The sequence below is a fragment of the Ovis aries genome, chromosome 3 (assembly GCF_016772045.2).
Source record: "Ovis aries strain OAR_USU_Benz2616 breed Rambouillet chromosome 3, ARS-UI_Ramb_v3.0, whole genome shotgun sequence".
In the NCBI taxonomy this organism is placed as follows: Eukaryota; Metazoa; Chordata; class Mammalia; order Artiodactyla; family Bovidae; genus Ovis; species Ovis aries.
Genome location: NC_056056.1, coordinates 132,904,406 through 132,925,177, shown reverse-complemented (window position 1 = coordinate 132,925,177; position 20,772 = coordinate 132,904,406). Strand labels below are relative to the sequence as shown.

The 20,772-nt window shown below is 37.7% G+C and overlaps 1 protein-coding gene across 5 annotated transcripts in view; it reads right to left on the bottom strand.

Moving 5' to 3' along the window:
- The window catches only part of LOC101123619 (cyclic AMP-dependent transcription factor ATF-7), a 96,540-nt gene extending 76,072 nt beyond the window's left edge, over positions 1-20,468 (bottom strand). The window contains exons 1-2 of one of the 5 annotated variants that reach the window (XM_060412535.1): positions 7,315-20,468; positions 4,672-4,740 (exon numbers count right to left, since the gene is read on the bottom strand). In XM_060412535.1, coding sequence (XP_060268518.1) covers positions 4,672-4,719 — 48 coding nt within the window. In that variant the 5' untranslated portion in view covers positions 4,720-4,740; positions 7,315-20,468. The remainder of the gene's footprint in view (positions 1-4,671; positions 4,741-7,314) is intronic. The other 4 variants (XM_012174150.5, XM_012174149.5, XM_004006288.6 and 1 more) reach the window with 4 other exon arrangements.
- Between the last annotated feature and the right edge of the window lie 304 nt (positions 20,469-20,772).

Sequence of the window (20,772 nt, the reverse complement as noted above, 5' to 3'; positions counted from 1 at the left end):
TATTTATGTACCAGAGCCATTTTTTCCTATATTATTCTCTAATTCAAGATGCTCCTCTAACATAAAGAATTAGTAAACAGCACCAGTCATTCTTCCCTGCTTTTCTTTTGTGCCAATGCCAGTTAATAGGAAAACTTGCCAAAGGGACAGAATTAAAAATCCAGAGTCCCATAGTACCAGTAGGGCCCACTTAATGGGAGGGCTGGGATAACAGGAACAATCTCTATAGATGTGGGTTATATAGGCAATAAAATACACACCTTTGTAGCATGCCAGCATTTAACCAATCATAGAAGCTATTTGTTGCCTCATATATTACAAAGCAATAGAGATTTAAGGGATAATGTTCATGGAGGCAGAGGATACAAAGCAATAAACAGCACTGGAGGTTGGTTAAATGCCAAGTGAAGCCAGGACTACAGCACCATAAACATTATTCCTATTATATGACAAGATAAGGAGGTAAAGAAGCAGCCCTCCATCCCACCACAACTAGGGCTCTACTGCTACCCTTGGCCTCAGAAAGAGAAAGCAAGCCCTGGAGGTCTATGAACTAGTTATACATTTCATGTCTCAGAAAGATATGAACAGAATCTCAACCTGTACTTAAATGTTCTCTGGGAGAAGAAAAGATCTGGTAGTAGATATCCTCAAGGGGGGTGGGGGCGGGAAATATAGCTCCTCAGGGTCACAATGGACAGAGAAACAATCAAAGGATTTTTCCTTAAAAGGACAAAGTTGATACTGAGTGGTTATGATAGAAACCTTTCTCAATGGCTAATAATGGGATGATACTAATTATCCACTAATATATCTTCTCAGAGGAACTGTGTTCCTGTTCTGAAGGAAACAGACATTCCCAGTTTCTGCTCAAAAGACTTGATTATGGTGACGGGAAAGGCTACTTAAATCTGCATAATTTGTACTGCAAACCAGCGTCATGTGCCTGAGAGGGAGGTATAGGAATACAGAAATTGTTGACATTTGGTAAAAAAAAATTGGACTAGGAACTCCCTGGCATCCAGTGGTTAGGACCCCATGCTTTCAGTGCCAAGAGCCCAAGTTCAATCTCTGGTTGGGGAGCTAAAATCCCACATACATGGGGAAAAAAAAAAATGTGGACAGAAAGTATCCAAAAGGTTAGGTTATCTAACCGTATCCACGTGAAGTAACACCTCAAATTCAAGATTACTGACACAGTAGTAATTTTTCCTGCTTCCACATGCAATAAGAACAATTTTATAATCCACTTTCAAGTAAAAGTGCCCCTCAAAGCTTTCAAAACTTATAAGACTTCCTAGATTCAGCATCAAACTGTATTCCTATTATTTTAATAACACAGAGGCAAAGTTATTTACAGTTACAGAATTTTAAAAAGGATGCTATCTTATAAACATGTCCAAGACCCATACACCTCAAATTCAACCAGCCGTTTACCACAGAGTAGTATCTGGGGCTCTGTTGCCTTAACAACACTAACCCATTCTCTAAAGGCAGTTCTACTATTACTGTTACCACATTCCAGAGAGAGATATTAGCAGGGATATTACTTTCCCAAGTTCCTCTTCATGAGGGTGATGAGGGCTCAGGGGAAACAGAGACTCTCTAGGAGAAGAGGAATAAGAGAGCTCAGAAAACCCTATCACCTGTCCTTTCAGATAAGAATGCAAAGAACACAACCTTCAGCAACCATCTTTCTTTAAAAAGCACGTGTAGCGCATTTAGAACTCAGCTGTGCCACATCAGACTTACTGTTGGGAAGTGGGTCATGAACAGAATCCAAAAATAACAGCCATTAAAGACCTAGCAACCAAAACATGTTTACGTATCCACTGAAGGCCCGGTGGTTTTGATTATATGGTGGACAGCATAATCCGCTAGTCTATTTTAGGTGAATTTTCCTTTCGCCTCCCCTTAATATTAAAGTGCAAGACGATTTCTGAGTTTAGGGGTATACAGGGTAAAACCTGGGCAGGGAGCAGATATTTAAATAATTACAAGATTCCTACAGGTTTTGTTTTATGCACAGTTCTCTTGAATTATAATTTGCTTTCATTCCTGCTTCCTCTAACTGGTAGAAGCCACTGATTTTTGAGGTTTCTATGGTTGCTGAGTTCTAAACATGCCTTGTGAAAATTACCATGGTCCTTATTACCTCTCCTGGGACTTATATAACGTTTTTATTATTCTTCCATTTCTGGAGTAACAACTTTGAATCAATGACGATCGATTATAAATAGGCTTGAAGGCCTCAAGGTGGCTCCAGAATGAAACCATTTTCAAGGTATACAAGGAAGCTGGAACAATGAGCCAAGGGTAGTTCACTTTACCAAATTTATCTTCTCTGCCAGATTTTCACTATTTTATAGAACATAAAGCAATCACAGTAAATCTTACAGAGACCTCTCTAGAGTTATTACTACATATTGGGGGAAACTTGAAAGGAGACGAAACATAACTACGGAACTGCAGTCTCACATGACTACACAGTTTTGACATGCAAAGGAGGTAAAGGATGAATCACGCTACCCCAAAGCCTTAAGTTACAGCTTTCTATCCTTTGTTTCTATGAAACAAGTAACTTGAACCCAAAAGAAGGTAGCAATCTCCCTCAGTTCGACATGCACTGAGGGGGGGAAAAAAAGCCTTCAGAATCTATGCCAGAGGTTACAGGAATCCTAATAACCCAAATACCAACAAACAATTCAGAAATGGAAGGAGGAGTAAGACAAGGAAAAGGCTTACAGTAAACAGAACCCAACACAAGAAAGAACTAAAGTAAAGAGTCTCTGTTTTCCTACCCCTAGTTCAAAAATAATACAAAACAAAAACAAAAAAAAACCATTCTGGGATCTCACAAATCTCAGTGCAAACTACTTTTTTCTGATGATACAGCCAGAAGAAACCCTATTGCTATATTTTCTTTCTTAGAGAGTTTAAGAGATGCTCTTCCTATGTATTCCTTTATTTTTATCTTCCATTTTTATTTATTAAAGTCCTTGTCTGGGTAGTCTAAGCATACAACATCTAAGTGGGCACTGAGCAGCTTAAACAGTCAGTGAAGAAAAATAATCTTTTCATCAAAAGTGCAGACTTTTAAAGTAAGTGAAAGAAGTACTGTAAAAAAAAGGTACCAGGTATCAATTAACAAATTCACACACAAAAATTTGGATAAATCAGATTTAGGTGTGTACTTCAATAAGGCCATCTGAAAAGTGAAACAAATTTACTCTAATTTTCCAAGTGGCTTCTATTGAAAAAAAATTATATATTTATATATATATATTATATATATCTATATAAACCTTACAATGATAAATACTCAGAATATATTGGTTTTTCTTAGTCTTGTATGAAGTTTTTAGCATTTATTGGAATCTGGAATTGCCCTTCTGACTATTTCTTGTTATCAACCCACCCCATCCCCCTCTCAAATTCTAATTCTTAGGAACCTCTGGAACTTAACTCTTTTCTTTTTATACTTCTCTAAGTATTTACAATGTTTACAAGAACTAGTCTGCAATCTCACATACTATGTGTAAGTGTCACTGGACAGTCGCATGACATATTCCTGTGTGTGTGTGTTAGTCGCTCAGTCGTGTCTGACTCTGCGACCCCATGAACTGTAGCCCACCAGGCTCCTCTGTCTGTGGAATTCTCTGGGCAAGAATACTGGAATGGGTCGCCATTTCCTTCTCCAGGGGATCTTCCCGACCTAGGAATTGAACCTGGGTCTCCTGCACTGCAGGCAGATTATTTACAATCTAGTTACTAGGGAAACTCTGGACATATTCCTAACTGAACAGAAATTCAACCCTTCAGGCTCCAGAAAATCAACTCATGAGGGAAATAAAACTCTCTTGATAAGACTTTCTTTGTATTCCTTTCTTCATCCTTTATGGAACATGGCAGAAGGGGAGGGTCTAGGAATAAGAGTTAAGAAGGTATTGAATAAAAAAATGAAAAAAAAAAAAAAGGCAGTTTCAACAAAATTATTTAAAAAGTACATGATGAAAAACTATTTGATACATAATGATATTCATACAAACCATGGCATGGCAGCTAACACATAGGAAGCATCTAACAACATCAGACAGGGAAAATGGCTGAGAAACCTTGTGTTTATATATTGCTGTGAGAGCTTGGGTTCTATGTTGGATTTGTCTTTCCTGGACAGGTATTTGCCTTAGCTGCTAACAATGATTTTTTGGGCCAACAATCAAAAGAAACTATTTTTTCCTTATTTACAAAATCCAAAATAGGCTCTGCCAAATAGAGGTTCACAATGAATGGGTGCATTTTCAGCTACTTATCCAAATATGTTGAACAGACTTTTATATTCATGAAGGCTGAAGAGAAGATATTTCTAAACTTGCTTTGTATTTATAAAAACAGCTTTAGAAAGGGTGCAAGAGCAACATGTATTCCTAAACACAGTGTACTGGGAAACAATCACCAGCAGAATAACAATATGGAAGAGAGCACGGCAGATTTCATTACAGTAGAGTGCCTACACTTCCTCATAACTTGGATTTACACACTGCAAATCCTCTGATCTGATTACCTCCAGTGATCACGTAAAACACCGGCTTTAAACTCTTTGCCTTAGTGATAAAACAGCCACTTTGATTCACAACGAGACATTCACAATAAAGTATATTGTAAACGTACCTGTCCACAGCCCGGGGCATTGCACACAAACGGTCTGTCGTCTCCCATATTTCATAGAGCAGAGCGGAGCTGAGGAGGGGGAGGTAGGGGGAAAAGTTATGTTAAATACGCTGGAGTTTTAAAAAAAAGTGCTTCAAAAATATCAAGCCCAGAAACAGGTGTTCCAAGAATGCTGTCTATCAATGCTGTAAACACAGGCTACTTTGGGGAGACCCATTAGACAGGTGGCATATGATCTACTGTGCCTCAATTGAAACTTTTAATTAGAAAAATGTAGACCTGAAGAGTCAAGGAATTTCAAACCTTTTGCTAGATTTTCCCTCTTTCTGCTACAGTATATAACACACTTCTCCAGTCTGCTGAATTACAACCAGTGTAGTTCCCTACGTCAATAAATCCACTGAACGCTTGATGCGGAAGCCATATTTCTGAACTAGAGAAGACCAAAATTTGTCATTTAATTAATTAAGGGATTATAGGAGGGGTGCTCCATTTTACAGGGCCATAATCTGGCTCCCTAGTGTATAAACTATGAGACTGTTGGCAAGGGCCGTTTATCCCAGATTATTGCCAAAGAAAACAAAGCACCCATCCTATTGGGCTACATGGGAAATGATTTTCATTAATAAAAAAATAAAAATAAAACCTCTCTCTCCCTACGGGGAGCCTCCTTCTCCCCCCACCAATCATCTGTGGCAAATGGAGAAATATCGGTGCCCTTCCCCCCGATCCTATTTATGGCTAGGTTTTTAAAAGCAGCAATAAAACAAATGTCGACTCTTTGGGGGTTTACTGGGTGAATATGTTCCGGCTGTTTGTGCTGCTCTCGGCCAGAGTTCTTGGGCTGCTCCGTTGCAGCCAACAGATGTGAGCTGCTGCAGGGGATAAAAGAAATGGCACTAAAAGGCATCACCATCTATCCTCTCTGTTTCTCTGAAGAATTAACAGGGTTTATACTGTTGCTGCTTTTTAATTATTGGAGCTAAATTCTTGAAATGTTGATCAAAATTCTTTGTCAAATAATAATAATTCCAAATGAATGGGTTGGGGGAAATTTCTCACATCCTAACTAGGAATAAAAAGAGAGGTGGAGATGGATAGATTAGAAACGTAAATCACGGTAAAAATATTCCTAAAAGATATACCGTATTTTGAAGGAGTAAAAGAGAAAAAAAGGGAGGGTCACAAAAATAGTCTTTTAAAATAAAACCCCTAAAGGACATTTTCAAACATCCTTCTACGAGAGAGAAAGCTGTATGAAAGAACAAGAACAAGGGAAGATGAAAGAGAAGAACTACAATCTGAATATGCCTAGAAACGATTTCAGAAATTTCAGAACTATAGCCAAACTCTGAATTTTTATCTTGAAGATAAACCAAAATGTCAGGTTAACCTGAGTCAGGTCTACATCAAAATAAAACATTAAAGTGCTAGATGGAATCTGACAATCAGAAACTTAAAAACACGCTTAAAACTCAGATGGGAGTGGAACCATCTCTCCTACTCTGTTAAGACTCACTCTGGGGTTGGAAGCCCGTATTTCTGGTAGTCTGATCAGTAACTCCACAACAAATCGGTGTTTAAAATTGTGGGGTGCCCTATAAAATAGAAAGGGCTTCTTAGTAATCCTTCAGTATGATAGGAACAGGGTCTAAGCATGAAGGAAACTGATGCTGCAGCACTGCTGTAATGGAAAAGAGCCTGCATGTACACAGGTGTACACAGATTTATATCACATTTAGCCAGGATAAATTGCTTCAATAAATTCTGTTCCTGGGAGAGGCCAGTTCAAGCTGATGACTGGGTACTGGGAAAATGAGAGCTTTATTCTTCACATAGCCCCAGGACAAGAGGGTTTTCTGATTTGTTTATTTTAAATACATGATGATTTTTTAGCACTTTCTACAACTACATCATAGTGCAAAAAATAAATACAGATATCAATATATATCCGTAAATAAATGTAAAGACCAATGCCACTATGGCTGAAAACTCAGAACATTTCTGGAAAGCAATTGATCTCCGGAAAAATCCCTAACACCTGCTATGCTAGAGATAATTCTACTTCTTAGTCCCAGAACCTGCTTTCTTAATATAATCACTAAAGGAGAATTTTATTCCAACAAGATCCTCTAACATATTTTTAACTAGGAAGCAAACTACAAGGTCTAGAATAGATATAACATAAAGAACCAGGCAGGATTCCTAATTTTTTACCTTGGTTGTTTTCAGAGGCTAAGTTTTCTCAGTTTTCTACCGATTTAGAGGGAAAAAAGGGTCTTGGCTGAGGAATGGGACAGTACTGGAATGGTTTTCCTCAAAACACAGAATTCAAAATTTTTGATTTTGCACAGTCACATCACAATATATGGTTTTCAAGTTTTATTTCATTGTACCCTTACTAAAAAATAGAGATGAAAAACTATGATTTTCTAAAAGTGGGGAAAAGGGCAAAATAAGTTTCGGGGAAAAGCATTAAAAGGTAACAGAAGCAAGAATTCTCATGCCTCTTAAATACTCAAATTTGACAGTCACTAACTAGGATTTCCTGCTTCCTTCCCATGTTGCTGGCTTTTGTTTTGCCATTTTCACCAAAGGGAGACCACAATGGGAGGAAGAAGGCCCTCTCTCTTAAATACCTACAATTCTCCTTCTTCTTTTTGGGCTGCGACACAACGCATGTGGGATCTTAGTTTCCTGACCAAGGATCGAACCAACGCCGCCTGCATTGGAAGCATGGAGTCTAACCACTGGATTGCCAGGGAAATCCCCCTACAATTCATTCCCTCAGTCTCTTGCCTTCTTTCATTTCCATCATTCCTGCTTTTAGCTTTAAAGTGATATCTCTCAGGAATATTTAACTACAATAATTATCTGTCTCCCCACTTAAAAAAGAATTTCCAGTTAGCATCCTTTAAAAAATTTATCTTTCATTCCCAATCTGCTGTATCAACTGTTGCACATAAAGAATGCCACTGCTTATTCCTCTTTGATACTTAAATCTCTAATTATGAAAGGTCAAACTGATGCCCTCTCAAAAAACAAATAGCAACACATTTCTGTAGTACAAAGACTGAGACAAAAGGTGAACTCTTGAATGATGATGCTGTCATTCACTAGAATTTAACTCACAGCCCATCTGTAACTGTACTGCTTGACAAGTAGATCACGTGTCCAGGCATGGCACTCAAGTCTGTGGTCTGTTTCTCAATCTATTCTTCAGGATGAAACTCAAGCATTTTACAGAACTAAGCAATAAATAATAGACAGAGGATACACATATTTAGAAACATTTCCAAGGAAGAGTGAAATGCTCTCAATGGAGATCTCAAACAGGAAAACAAAGATGCAAAAAAGGGCTGTCCTAGGGGCCAAGAAAAAGGCTCACACACTCAGATTCACCACACTGCACGAATGATAAAAACTGGTATTCACTTAAAAGAGAGAAAGTTATTTGAATGCTGACAGAGAAAAAAGTGAAGAAAATCCTAGGTTTAGAGAATGATTTTTAATGACTGGGGTCATTTAATAGAATCTTTCTTACATAACTTTGTCAGAGCCAGAAATATACCCTAAAATGTATATACATAAGTATACATATGTATATCTTTCTATTCTTTTTTTTAAATAGAATGAGGATGGAGTTTGTCACTGAAGTCTACAAAGTCAGTTCTCTGGAACTGGTGGTAATATGATCACTTCTTTAGTAACCAACAGATGTTAATAAGATGTCCCAACTTTAGGTAAGTAATACAAGCCATGGTAAGGAATAAAAGCCACATACAAACACACCCAAGGGCCTGTTTTAAGTTCCTAATAACAAAAAGCAGATATTGCTAAGTACAAAAAAATGAGAAGGGCATATACACCATAAACACCAAAGATTCATGAAAATCTAGAAGGAGTTCAGACTATCATGTATTCATTCAAAAACATTACTAAGAAACTACTAAGTGCCAGGCAAAGTAGACATAAAAATAAAGACAATAGTCCTTTGCAAAAAAAGAATCTTTCCTCTGTGTGAAAAAAACCCAGAACCAGACAGTAGTTAGGGCTTCCCTCGTAGCACAGTAGGTAAGATTCTGCTTGCAATGCAGGAGATCCGGGTTCAATCCCTGGGTCGGGAAGATCCTCTGGAGGAGGAAATGACAACCCGCTCCAGTATTCTTGCCTGGAATATCCCAGAAGAGCCTGGCAGGTTACAGTCCATGGGGTCGCAAGAGTCAGACACAACTTAGTAACTATACCACCAGACAGTAGTTAGAGCAGTAAAAAACAGATTTTATTTAGGAGCATTGCAACAGAAGCTAAGAGACTTCAGTACATAACTGGGCTCAGTTTTGAATATATCATCAGTGAGTGGGAATTTATAGCCAAGTATAGGGTGGGGGTCAGTGACTAGAAAATTACCAAGAGGAAACACAAGGGATAAGGAAGAGTCTGGTTAAACTAACCTAACAAGATTCTTCCTGAAGACAGGCCAAGGTGATCAGACATCACCTGAGGGATGGTAGAGGATGAAGAACCTAATCAGATGTGAGGGTGAACAGATTTTGAGGGGGAAGGGGTTTTTGGTAAACTGACTTAGCAAGGTTCTTGCTAAAATTCAATTTTACAAGGGAGATGGGCCTAAAAGAAGGTTCAGGAGCCTGACTAAAGTTTGGCCAGGCAAAGAATCCTATTATCTAGCGTGAAACATGCCAAGTTAAGATAAGAATGATGGCTTAATTTACAAGTTCAATTAGTCATAGGTTGATCAGTGTACATATTAGATCTCTTATTTCTTCTATTCCTTAAGATCATTTATCAAATTATTTTGCTAGCAATTCCAGAGTATACATGAGCACAAAAGAGATGGTTAGGTCTTGGTAAAGTATTTGACAATGAGATGTATGAAACTAGTAACTAAGATTCATCTTTGGGATCAAAAAGTAAATTTATACATTAAATTTACTTTTAAAATTAAAAAATTCATTAATTCACTGAACACCTTTATTCAGTGCCTAACACACACTCTAGGCTCCAAAACTCAACAATGAGTCAGACAAAATACTTGCCCTCATAGTGCTTACTTAAGAGTCTACAAAGATGAAACAACCACAAAAATAATTTTACATTAATAGCAGATAATTGCTATAAAAGAAATGCAATGGTAATGTGTTAGTAACAAGGAGTGGACTACTTAGTTTCATGAATAAAAACGAAATGGCTGTGTTATCTGTGACCTAAGGAAAATGGGGTAGAATATAGAATCCAGCTTAAAACTTCTGGAAGCCTTTCCTTTCTTAACACAGTTGATGTTCAATAAATGTTTATTAATTTAATCTGAAGTCAATATTCAAGTATACTTTGCTGAAATTTTACACTTATCTTTCCAAGTTTTGCAGAAAGCTGCTGGGTTCATAAGACAACTGCGATGTAGATTATTTATGTAGTTAAAGCAATATATATTTGAGACATTATCTTAAATACATATTTACAATTACCATGTGCCTAAGGAACTTTATGTGACTACACCCAATCAATTCTATGTTCTTATCATACAAATAACATAGAAGAAGTTCTACAGTTTTTGGTTAGAGTGTTAAAAATGGGGAGAAGAGAGGTATTCATCAAGTTAATTGACCCTTGAAAACAAAACCTAGACCACATATTTTAAGATACATTTTCAAGTATAAAAGAATGCTTGCTAATCAAGGATGCAGCAGAGAGGGAACCTTAACATGAGACTTTGGGGAGTACATTATTTGGACAGTCTTTCTGGAAAGCAATCTGGCAATGTTTATATTAAGTGTCTTAAAATGTTTTATATCCTTTGAACAAATAATTCTTCTTTTGGGACTTTATTCTGAGGCTAAAGCCAGAAACATGGATAATCTATATATGAAAATGTTCACCACAGTCATATTTATAACAAAAAAAAGGAAAAGGAATTAAATAAAATATTTACAAAGGATGGAAAAATATAAATTGAAACACTGTCTTACAATATATATAAGTTGTTAATAATAACATTTCTCAAAGCTATTTAACAACATGAGAAAATGCTATACATTAAGTAGGATACAAACTTGCACATGCACCATAATTCCAAATCTATAAAAGAGCAAACAAAACAATAAGCACAGAACAAGATGAGGGAAATAACATCAAATGTTAACAATGGTTATCTCTGGACAGTAGTAGTCTAGATGATTGTATTTTCTTCTTTCTGCCTGCAGTGTTTCCCAAAGTCTCTACAACGATCATAGATTGCTTCTATTAATCAAATAATAATATAATTTAATAATAAAAATACTGATTCGCACAACTAAAAAGTGTCTGAGTTTGTTTTAAAAAAGGCTTGTATCTGCTAGACTATTCTAAATCACTAACAGTATAGTATTTAAAAATCATACAAAGTTGTTCACTCTACACTACAAAGCAACAGAACCACAGAATCAACTGATAAGTTCAAAATGGACTACCAAAAAAGCTTTCTAAAAATACAAACTAACAGCATCATATATCAAGAGAAATAGATGTGGCAGAAACTCAGATTGATACACAGGGTAAATCAAGCATTTCAAGATAATTCCTTCTTTGTTACCCTCAAGGATCCATTTTCAGAAACCCACGAATGCTGCCTAACAATAAAAAGTAGTACTTATATTAAAACACCTAGAAATTGCCCAACCATTAATCACAAAGGGAACAGAGCTGAAATCTAGGTACCGAATGTCTTTCAGTCAGCTACAAACAAGCGAAAACATTTAGACACCCAAACAGAGCTCTACAGGCTCTGTGCCCCTATGATACTGAAAAGAAAAAAATTATACACAGTTCTCTTCTAAGAACATAACTCTGGTTACTAAGTTTCAGATTCTAAGATAATTTAGCCGCTGCTAGGCAAAGAGCACAAACACTGAAGGGGTCCACCACAGCAGTCTCAACATTTTATTCTCCACACAGTAGGATACTGTGTTGCTGTGACTCGAATTACACCTAGAACACTGACTTAAGGAAAAGATTCCGATAAACATATGAGACTATAGTGAAGGTATGTTAACCCCAGACACCACAGAAGACAAGTTTAACTAGACAGTAGATTATTTAGGAAGGGAAATTTCTGTTCATAAAATCTGGGTTCATTTTCCACTGTATTATTTAGCATAACAACAGTTTAACACATTATTTCATTAGCAGGTAAACCAAATGGCCCAAAAGGATTACATAAAAAGCATGTATACTTCTATAAACTTAATTAGCCTTTTATAAGGCACTTCGATAACTAACAAATTGGAAAACTGAGGTAGAGAATTAAAAAAAAAAACTGGCAAAAGATGAGTCAAGTAGTTGAAGTTGGATGAAATCCTAGTAACCTGTTCTCACACATCCCAAAGAAGATATAAAAATGGACACTGTATCTTTCTGTAATACCTGAAAGTTGTATGGTAACTTGCATATTGTATGACTACTTTCAACTGAATAGCACATTTCCAAGTTTACACACAAGTGTTTCTTATATAAATGAATGTCCAGAAACACGACTGTGAGGGACTACAGTTTCTTGGAGCATTATTTTTGTCTAGGAAAATTAAATAATGCTTATGGCTTTAACAATAAGTATGTTTTATCATAGTAACTTTTAAACTCATAAACCAGCCACAGTATGCATCAAGGACTGGCAAACTCCAGCCCATAGGCCAAACCCAGCCTGCCACTCGGTCTCTTCTGGTCCACAGCTATGAGTGCTTTTAAAAAACAAAGTGCTGGAAAAAAACAAAGGAAGAAAATTTTGTGACATGAAAATTTTATGAAATTCAAATTTTAGTGTCCATAAACAGTTTTATGAGAACACAGCCATGCTTATTCTCTGCATGTTGTCTCTGGCTAGCTACTTTTGTGCTGCAGTGGCAGAGCTGTAGTTATAACAGAGACCTCATGACTTCAAAGCCTAACGTATTTACCAAGAGGCCTTAGTTTGCAAGCTTCTGGTATTATGATAACTATTATTAATTAAAATACAAGGTTAAGATATCCCAAATATGACAAATGTCAGACTGCTTGATAATAAGGACTTATATTAGGACTATTCAAGTACCAATTTTTTTGGCTTCTTAAAATTTAGAAAATAGATTTTCTTAAAATATGATTAAGCTATCTCCACAGTTCTCAATCTTTAGCATATTCATGCAGACACTGTAAAAATACAGATCCCCAGGCCTCCTGGATTCTCTTGGCTTTGCTGTCCAAAAATTGACACTTTAAAAAACACCCTGCATAATTTGGATGCACGTGGTCAGTAACCCACCCTTTGAGAAGCATTAAGATGGATGGATATTCCTCCTACATGATAAACAGCTGTATTTTTCAAGTGTGGTTCTCAAAGAGGGCTCGAGGGATCCTTACAGGTCCTTGAGACCCTTTCAGAGGGTTCATGGGTATTCAGAACATACATGGGCAAAAGACCTGTTTAAGGCGCAACATAAGACTGGGTGTTAAAAGTTCACAGATGTGGTATCAGATTCTATACAACAGCCTACTTTTAAGAAGCTATCACTTTTCAGATTTTGATGTAGTATCAAAGAAGAAAGATTATCAACAGTTATCTGAAAAGAATCTTTTCTTTTCCTATTACATATCTGTGTAAGCACAGGTTTTCTTCAGATACTTCAACCAAACAACATATTGTTAACAGATTGAATGCAGAAGCAGATACGAGAATACAGATGTTTTCTATCAGCCAGACATTTAATGTTCTTCTCCCCAACTTTTTAAAACTATAGATACATTTATACTGTTATTTTAAAATAAGTACATAAAGGATTTTAAATTTTTCTCCATTTTAGCTTCTAATATGGTAAATACAAGTAGATACAATTACGATAAGCAAAAACTCTCTGGAGTCCTCAATAATTTTTAAGAGTATAGAGGAGTGGGTACTAAGACCAAAAGCAGTTTGAGACCCACAATTTGAGAAATAAACAGTAGAGTGCCCTGAATTGATCAAAGAGAAGGTTAAAATTAATTTCTGGATTTCAGGCTCAGACATGCAGCGACAGGTTTCAAAGAAAGGAGCCAGTTTAAATAGACCAAATAGTTTTGTAGCAAATGACTGAAAACAGATGGGAATGAGAATTAGGCTGAATCATAAGTTAGGCAACACATGGTCAAAGCTTAGAAGCTATATGGAAGCAGCTTCATACAGGCAATTAACTAGACTAGAACCTTTTAAAAGCCTCTCCAGGCTTTTGGAGGATTCAAGGAACTATTCTGAGCTATTCTCAGGAAGGTTAATAAAGCAAAAACAAAGAAGAAGTAACTTGCTAAAGTGATAGCAGGAAGCGGAGTTAGTAACAACTGCTGCTGCTGCTGCTAAGTCGCTTCAGTCACGTCTGACTCTGTGCGACCCCAGAGACGGCAGCCCACCAGGCTCCCCCGTCCCTGGGATTCTCCAGGCAAGAGTACTGGAGTGGTCTGCCATTTCCTTCTCCAATGCATGAAAGTGAAAAGTGAAAGTGAAGTCATTCAGTTGTGTCCAGCTCTTAGCGACCCCATGGACTGCAGCCCACCAGGCCCTCTGTCCATGGGATTTTCCAGGCAAGAGTACTGGAGTGGGGTGTCATTGCCTTCTCCGTAGTAACAACTAGAGAACATTATACCTATCTATGCTTGGCCTCAATAAGATTTTAGAAGTAAAAAAATTCCTGGAAACTGGTAGACTGTCAAAAATCTGGTGTTGTGTTTTGGATTTTTCCTACTCATTTTCAGATAAAGTGTGTTCCCTGAATCAACAAAGCAATAGCAATCAAAGGGCCAACACTGATCTTTAAGGATAAATTTTAAATCTTCATGGACTTAAATAGGCTGCAAACAACAACAAACCTGATAGACTTTAATATTAAACCTGAGTATGAGTTTGGTCCCAGATAGGAAATAGCTATAATATCCCACAATGATAATCATGGAGACGCTCTAAAGTTCTCAAGAAAAAAATCTATTTTCTAATACTGTCCACATACCGGCAACACAGTTACCTATCTAGGGTACTGCAATGTTCAATGACTTTCAAAAGTCCCTAACATAGATATGTAAAATATTAGCAAACTACTGCTTGACCAAAACTTAAATGGTGCTATGAAAGACATATTAGTACCAGAAACACCAGAAAAATCATGTTAAATCCTAGTTTTATTTAAGTTTGATAAAGCTTAAATAAAAATTACTGGCAAGAAACTTGGTGACAACACAAATCATTTATAGCAATCGTGTTATATTCAGTAAATCATCCTGTTTTTATAATAAAGGCAGGCATATTCCTATTTCAAAAAGAATGGTTATACTCTATTTTTTAATCTGAAAAAAAGTAATATTTCTCCTGCATGGTAAATTTTAAGCCCCAAATAAAACTAGCCAATTTAGAACATAAATCTCTGTCTGCTAGGTCAGAAAGAAGCACTATACCAGATAAGAAGATATTAGTAAATAACTTCACTCAAAGAAAACAAGTTGGGTTTTGTGAGGAGGTGAGACTATGGCAGAACAAAACTATTGCCAGGGAAGCCCAAGACATAAACTCACAAAGTAACTTCTCAAGCTAAATCTTGGCTCTTGTTAGACTTTCACAAATTGATATTTATTAAGGATAAACGCAGTACTGAATTAGAGAAACTTTTTGCACAGTCAAGTTTCAAATACATGAAAACATTTAGGATTAAATTCACCAAAAGATGAGAAGAAGCTAACAAAGTTGTGAGTTTGTACTGAGTTTTGTTTTCCATCATGACACTACTGTAGTAGCTCACCTTTGGTTTAGTTGGGAATCTTTCCTAGATGTCTGCTTAAAAAGTTTTAAAAACTAAATAGTAAATTTGTCTTTTCATAAAACCTCTCCTGTATTTTAACATTCATCCTTCCTCTCCAAGGAAGCCATGGAGTTTACGTTTACTTTCAAAACTGAACTGAAATTTGCTTCACTGTATACAGGCAGTGAATATATTATTCAGATTTTTTTTCCCTTAAGTTTCTCAACAAAAGGACAAACAAGAGAACCAAAGGAAACAAAATACTATGATTTAACAGAAGAAAAAAAAACACAAAACCAACCACATTCTTTCAACACAGTGTCCACCAGGGAAATTCTGAAGAGAAAATGTCATGATAAAATATTTTAAGACATAAAATGACCCCAATGCAAAATATTTGTTGTTGATGACTTTTGTTTTGCTTTCAGCTCAAAGGAATCATTATTTCTTGTCATTTATGTTCCTTGCTTTTTGTTTATCCATTCCTACTGGGTCAGTAGAACCATTTCAATTTCATTTTCTTTACATTCTATTTTTCTTCTTGATTCTTCAATACTAAGTTCCTTGATCTGAGCCTCCACTTATCAATTTTGGGGCTGGAAAGGACTTTGAGGGGTCATCAAGTCCATATTTCTGCTTTCTAGGAGAATTCATAATTACAGTCTTAGATGGATGAGAATGTATTCAGAAGAAAATGTATTCTGTCCCTAACAGCATGCTACTTTATTCCACACAAACATTTCCATACAGAATTTGCAATTTGCTAAAAATGAAAGTAAAAATTAAAACCCCAAAAGAGGAAGATGCTTTAAAATTGCATTTATCAGCTAAAATTGCTCAAACATAAATTCAACTATCAGGCTAAAATTAACACACAAGAAAGTTGTTGGCTGCCAACATAAAGTCTTTAGTCCCTAGAGATGTCTTCTGATGTTTTATCTCATTTATAAGCACCATTTTACCTACAGAACACAGCAAGACAAATTTAAACCACCATACTAATAGACTGTAATTTAAATATGTATTTACATATATGGGCTTCCTCGGTGGTAAAGAACCCACCTGCAATGTAAGAAACAACAGGTTCGATTCCTAGGTCAGAAGATTCTCTGGAGAAGGAAATGACAACCCACTCCAGTATTCTTGCCTGGGAAATCCCATGGATAGAGAAGCCTGGTGGGCTACAGTCCATGCGGGTCGCAAAAGAGTTGGACACGACTTAGTAACTAAACAACAATATACATATATATGTGTATGTATGTGTACATTTTTTCTTCACAAGTGCTATAGTTTATTTCAAACATAAAACGTAGATAGGGATAAATGCAAATTCCTCAACTGAAATTTAAAAATTACTTATATAAATTAATGGGATCTTAGGCTTTAAGAACAGAGGTATTGGGACTTTCCTCGTGGTCCAGTGGCTAAGACTCCTCACTCCCAAAGCAGGGGGCCTGGGTGTGATCCCTGGTCAGGGAACTAAATCCCACCTGATGCAACTAAGAGCTCACACAACTAAGGCCCTACACAGCCAAATTAATAAATAAAATCAATGTTGTGTGTTTTTTTTTAAAAAGGAACTATTGAGTGCAGTGAAAAAAGAAGCCCTACTTGCCCCTGTACTTTGTATTGATCAGATTATATCAAATGTTATATTCAGATCTAAATAAGAAATTCTAAAAACTCAAGCAGGTTGACAAGGAGGCTGAACTTTATTAAATGTAACTTAAGGAATGGTTGAAAGAATATGCGATATTTACCCCAGCAAGAGAGAAGTTTTAACAGGACATAATGGCAGGAGTACAGAGCACCACAATGTAAAGAATGTTCTAAAAGTAGAGCTCCAATAATGGAACAGGGTATCTATGAAGTAGAGATCGCTTCCTTACAGCATTCAGAAGTTAAAAGATCATCCACCAAACATTCAAAAATGATGTATTTCCACATTTCAAGAATATACTTGATCCTAAAAATAGGCCTGCTAGGGGAAGGCAACATTCAAAAATGAGAATATTAAAAATCATTTTGTCATGTTTCTGGAAATGGAAGACTTTCTCCCATGAACTCTAAAATCACAGTACCACAATCAGAGAAACCAACAACAAAAGAAATAATGTTTTTCTTTTTAAATGAATGCTGCATTTGTTTTTCTCAAAGAAACAACACATGCACCTTAACTTATGTACCTTTATCATGGGATAAGGGACAACTGTATGCCAGCCTGCCAACTAGTTTCAAAAAGAGAGCTGTTTTTATTAGACATTTATATGGCAATACTATTTGCTCCACCTAAAACTTCCTTTCAAAAAGGTTCCTCCTCTCAGACATGGATAGGAGGCTGCTGTATCACTGACTCCCTTCAACTGCAGCCTAGGAAAAACTCATTCTTGACGTGTACAAAACAATAACTTGTGAGAATTTCAGAGCAGCTGTGTTCAGGCAGAGCCAGGGACTTAAAGCAGCAGTTTGAGAGTTGGTTGAAAAAACAAATTTAATTTTGAACTGAAAGTAAGAAAGGAAAGGCGAAGAAAGAGGGAGAGGAAAGGGACGGGGAAGAGAACGGAGATATACAACGGTATCTATCAACATTTTAAAGCCATGGTAAGCAAAAATGCTTAAAAGTTACAACACTGAAACTATCACAGGTTGTACCCTTTGATCCACAAGTTTAAAGATGAGCAGTGTTTATTATTCTCTAGCCTTCTGCTAGGTGGTAACACTAACGAGACAGTGCTCAAGTCAAAGCCATCACAAATTCTAGAATGGAAGAATAAAACAAGGAACTTTGCCCTCTCACTGGATATTTCTTTGTGCTACTGCCAGGCAAACTGTGAAAATGTCTGAATATCCAATAGCAATGCTCTGAATGTGAAATACTGGAACCCAATTAAGTAGTTAATGCTATAAGGACAGTAATTAATTAGTCTCAATGTGCTGTAGGGGTAAGTTCCTGGCCAGGAGGATAAATGGTTGCTGAAAACCAAAAGTTAATACGAAGCAACACACTCTGGTTTCTCTTCATACAACACCGTTGCTAGTATTTCAGATGTCATTTTGCTTCCAAAAGTAAAAGAAGAAAAGGAATGTAAAAGACAAATTTATGCAACAGCAAAGAAGTTATTAATGGACTATACTAGCTCATTATTAAATAATAAACAAATATCAAACAAAGGGCAAAGACTTGTCCCTTTTTTGTACAGAATTAAGAACTGGTAAGACTACTTAGTATAGCTGCCAGACTTTTCTTTAGCTTCTTTTATTACTGACATGTTACATTTCGCAATAGTCTCCACTTACCTTATATCCTCCATGTTTAAGCACAAATTGTGTTTGATTTCCCCAACCCTTGCCCCCAAGATATTATGACATATCTTTAGCTTTCTGATCTGGACACAAAAGAAGAAACTGAAAATTTTTCACTTTCCTGAAATACGTGTCCATTTTATTTACACCACTTAAAAAAAAACCACACATAAGCTAGCTAAAACTAACTGCAACCATCCATTTAGCAACTCAAGTGGGAAAGAAACAATTAACAAAACAAACCAGTATAGTACATTTTTCTGTGCTTAGAATACCTAAAAAACCGATGTCTCTGCAAGAATTGATTACACTACTGCAAAGTTTTTAAACATAGGAATCAAGTGAGATTGTGGAGAAAACTCTGCATACCCCCACAAAACTACACTTACTATGACACAACCCTCAGAGGTACTAAAACACCCTCTGGTAAGTAGAAAACAAACTTTACAGTCAGGAAAGTAGCAACGCGGGAATCTGGGTAGGAGGTGCCCTGGGCAGTAAACACCCCAGTCAGAGAACATAACAAGCAATTCAGAGCAACATATAACTCCCGATGGGGCTTTGACTTGGCCACTGAAGTCCCAAGCCCCCATCCCTGAGCTGAGGAACAGATGAAGTCGGGAAGAGGAAGAGACGGAGAAAGGAAATCAGAGTAGAAGTGATGAAAGTGTTCTGTTTTTCTCTTTACCACTATCCTAGCTTTCTTGCAGGCTGGTTACCAGACTGGATGCCATATTCACCAAAAGCTCTAAAATCACTTCTCAGACTTCTTCTGATACCTAAGCTAAACACCTGTCCATTATCAACCGTCTCCCAACCAAATACCTCTCCTACCCCTCTGGATTCCCCCATACCCTACCCAAAGTGATGCCTTTTGGCCACTACACCCACCCCTATTAAATCTTCCTAAACTCATTCACTTAATTTTCTTCATGCCCATACTTTTCCTCTGATATCTTGTCCCTGATAGTTTTTCTTATAATTCAATCGAAATGCCACGCTCTCACTTACACTTATTCCTCCCTATCTTCCCAGCAAAACCAAATGCTATGTTTTCACCTACTCAACCCTACCTCCTGCCTATTACCACTAACTCTTCCAATGCCAAGCCTCTAACCCCACTCTTTGGAGAAGTCCAGCGTCTTCAACCAGTTTAGTACCCTTCCCCTTTCTCCCATTCCACCCCATTCCAGGCTCCACTAGACTTCCATTCCCTCAGGATTCAACTCCCCTCTCCTTGCCACGCCCTGTGCCCCCCGGGGCTACTTACCCCAAGTTCTCCCCACACTTCAGGCCTCTGGCCCCGCCTTCCCCCCCCAAAGGAAGGAGGCGGGAGGAGGGAGAGAAGAGGGGCGTCACTCCGCAAGGTAAAGATGACCTCCCATTAGTGCTCGTCGCCGCCAATTGTAGCTTCCTTCTCTCTTATTGGTCGGCCTTAGCCCATGCCCCACCCTCTTCCTCAGACAGGGCCCGGCCACCGCCTCAGCGCCCCCGTCCAACACATACTGGGAGGGGAGACCCCGGTCTGGGACGCTGGGATTGACCAGAGTTGACGGGGAGACGCCCGTCAGGTCATGGACTAGTTAATGTTAACAGGACTCACCCTCTGGTAGCTCCGTCGCCTCCCGCCCGCCCGCGATCGGTCCCACAATCTATCTCCAGCTCCTTCTTTCCCCCCTCAGCGGAGCAGATACTTTTCTCTCGTCCGGCCAGGCGCTCTCACTTCTCGCGAGATGTAGAGAGGGGTTGGAGGAAGGGCGAGATCCGCCGAGCCAGGTCGGAAAGAAGCCGAGGGGCCGGGCTCCGGAAAAAGAAGGGGCGGGACTTTCGGTGGGCAGGGCTAGGGTGGGAGGCAGAGCGAGTTCCCGAGGCGCTGGTCACACGTGTTCGACTGCATAGTGTAAGGGGAAAAAAAGAAAAAGAAGGAATGCTTACAGGTGCCTGTAGTAATGGAGATCCAAAGTATTCTCATACTAGAGAATTAGATTATTACAAAAGAGCGCACTTTAAA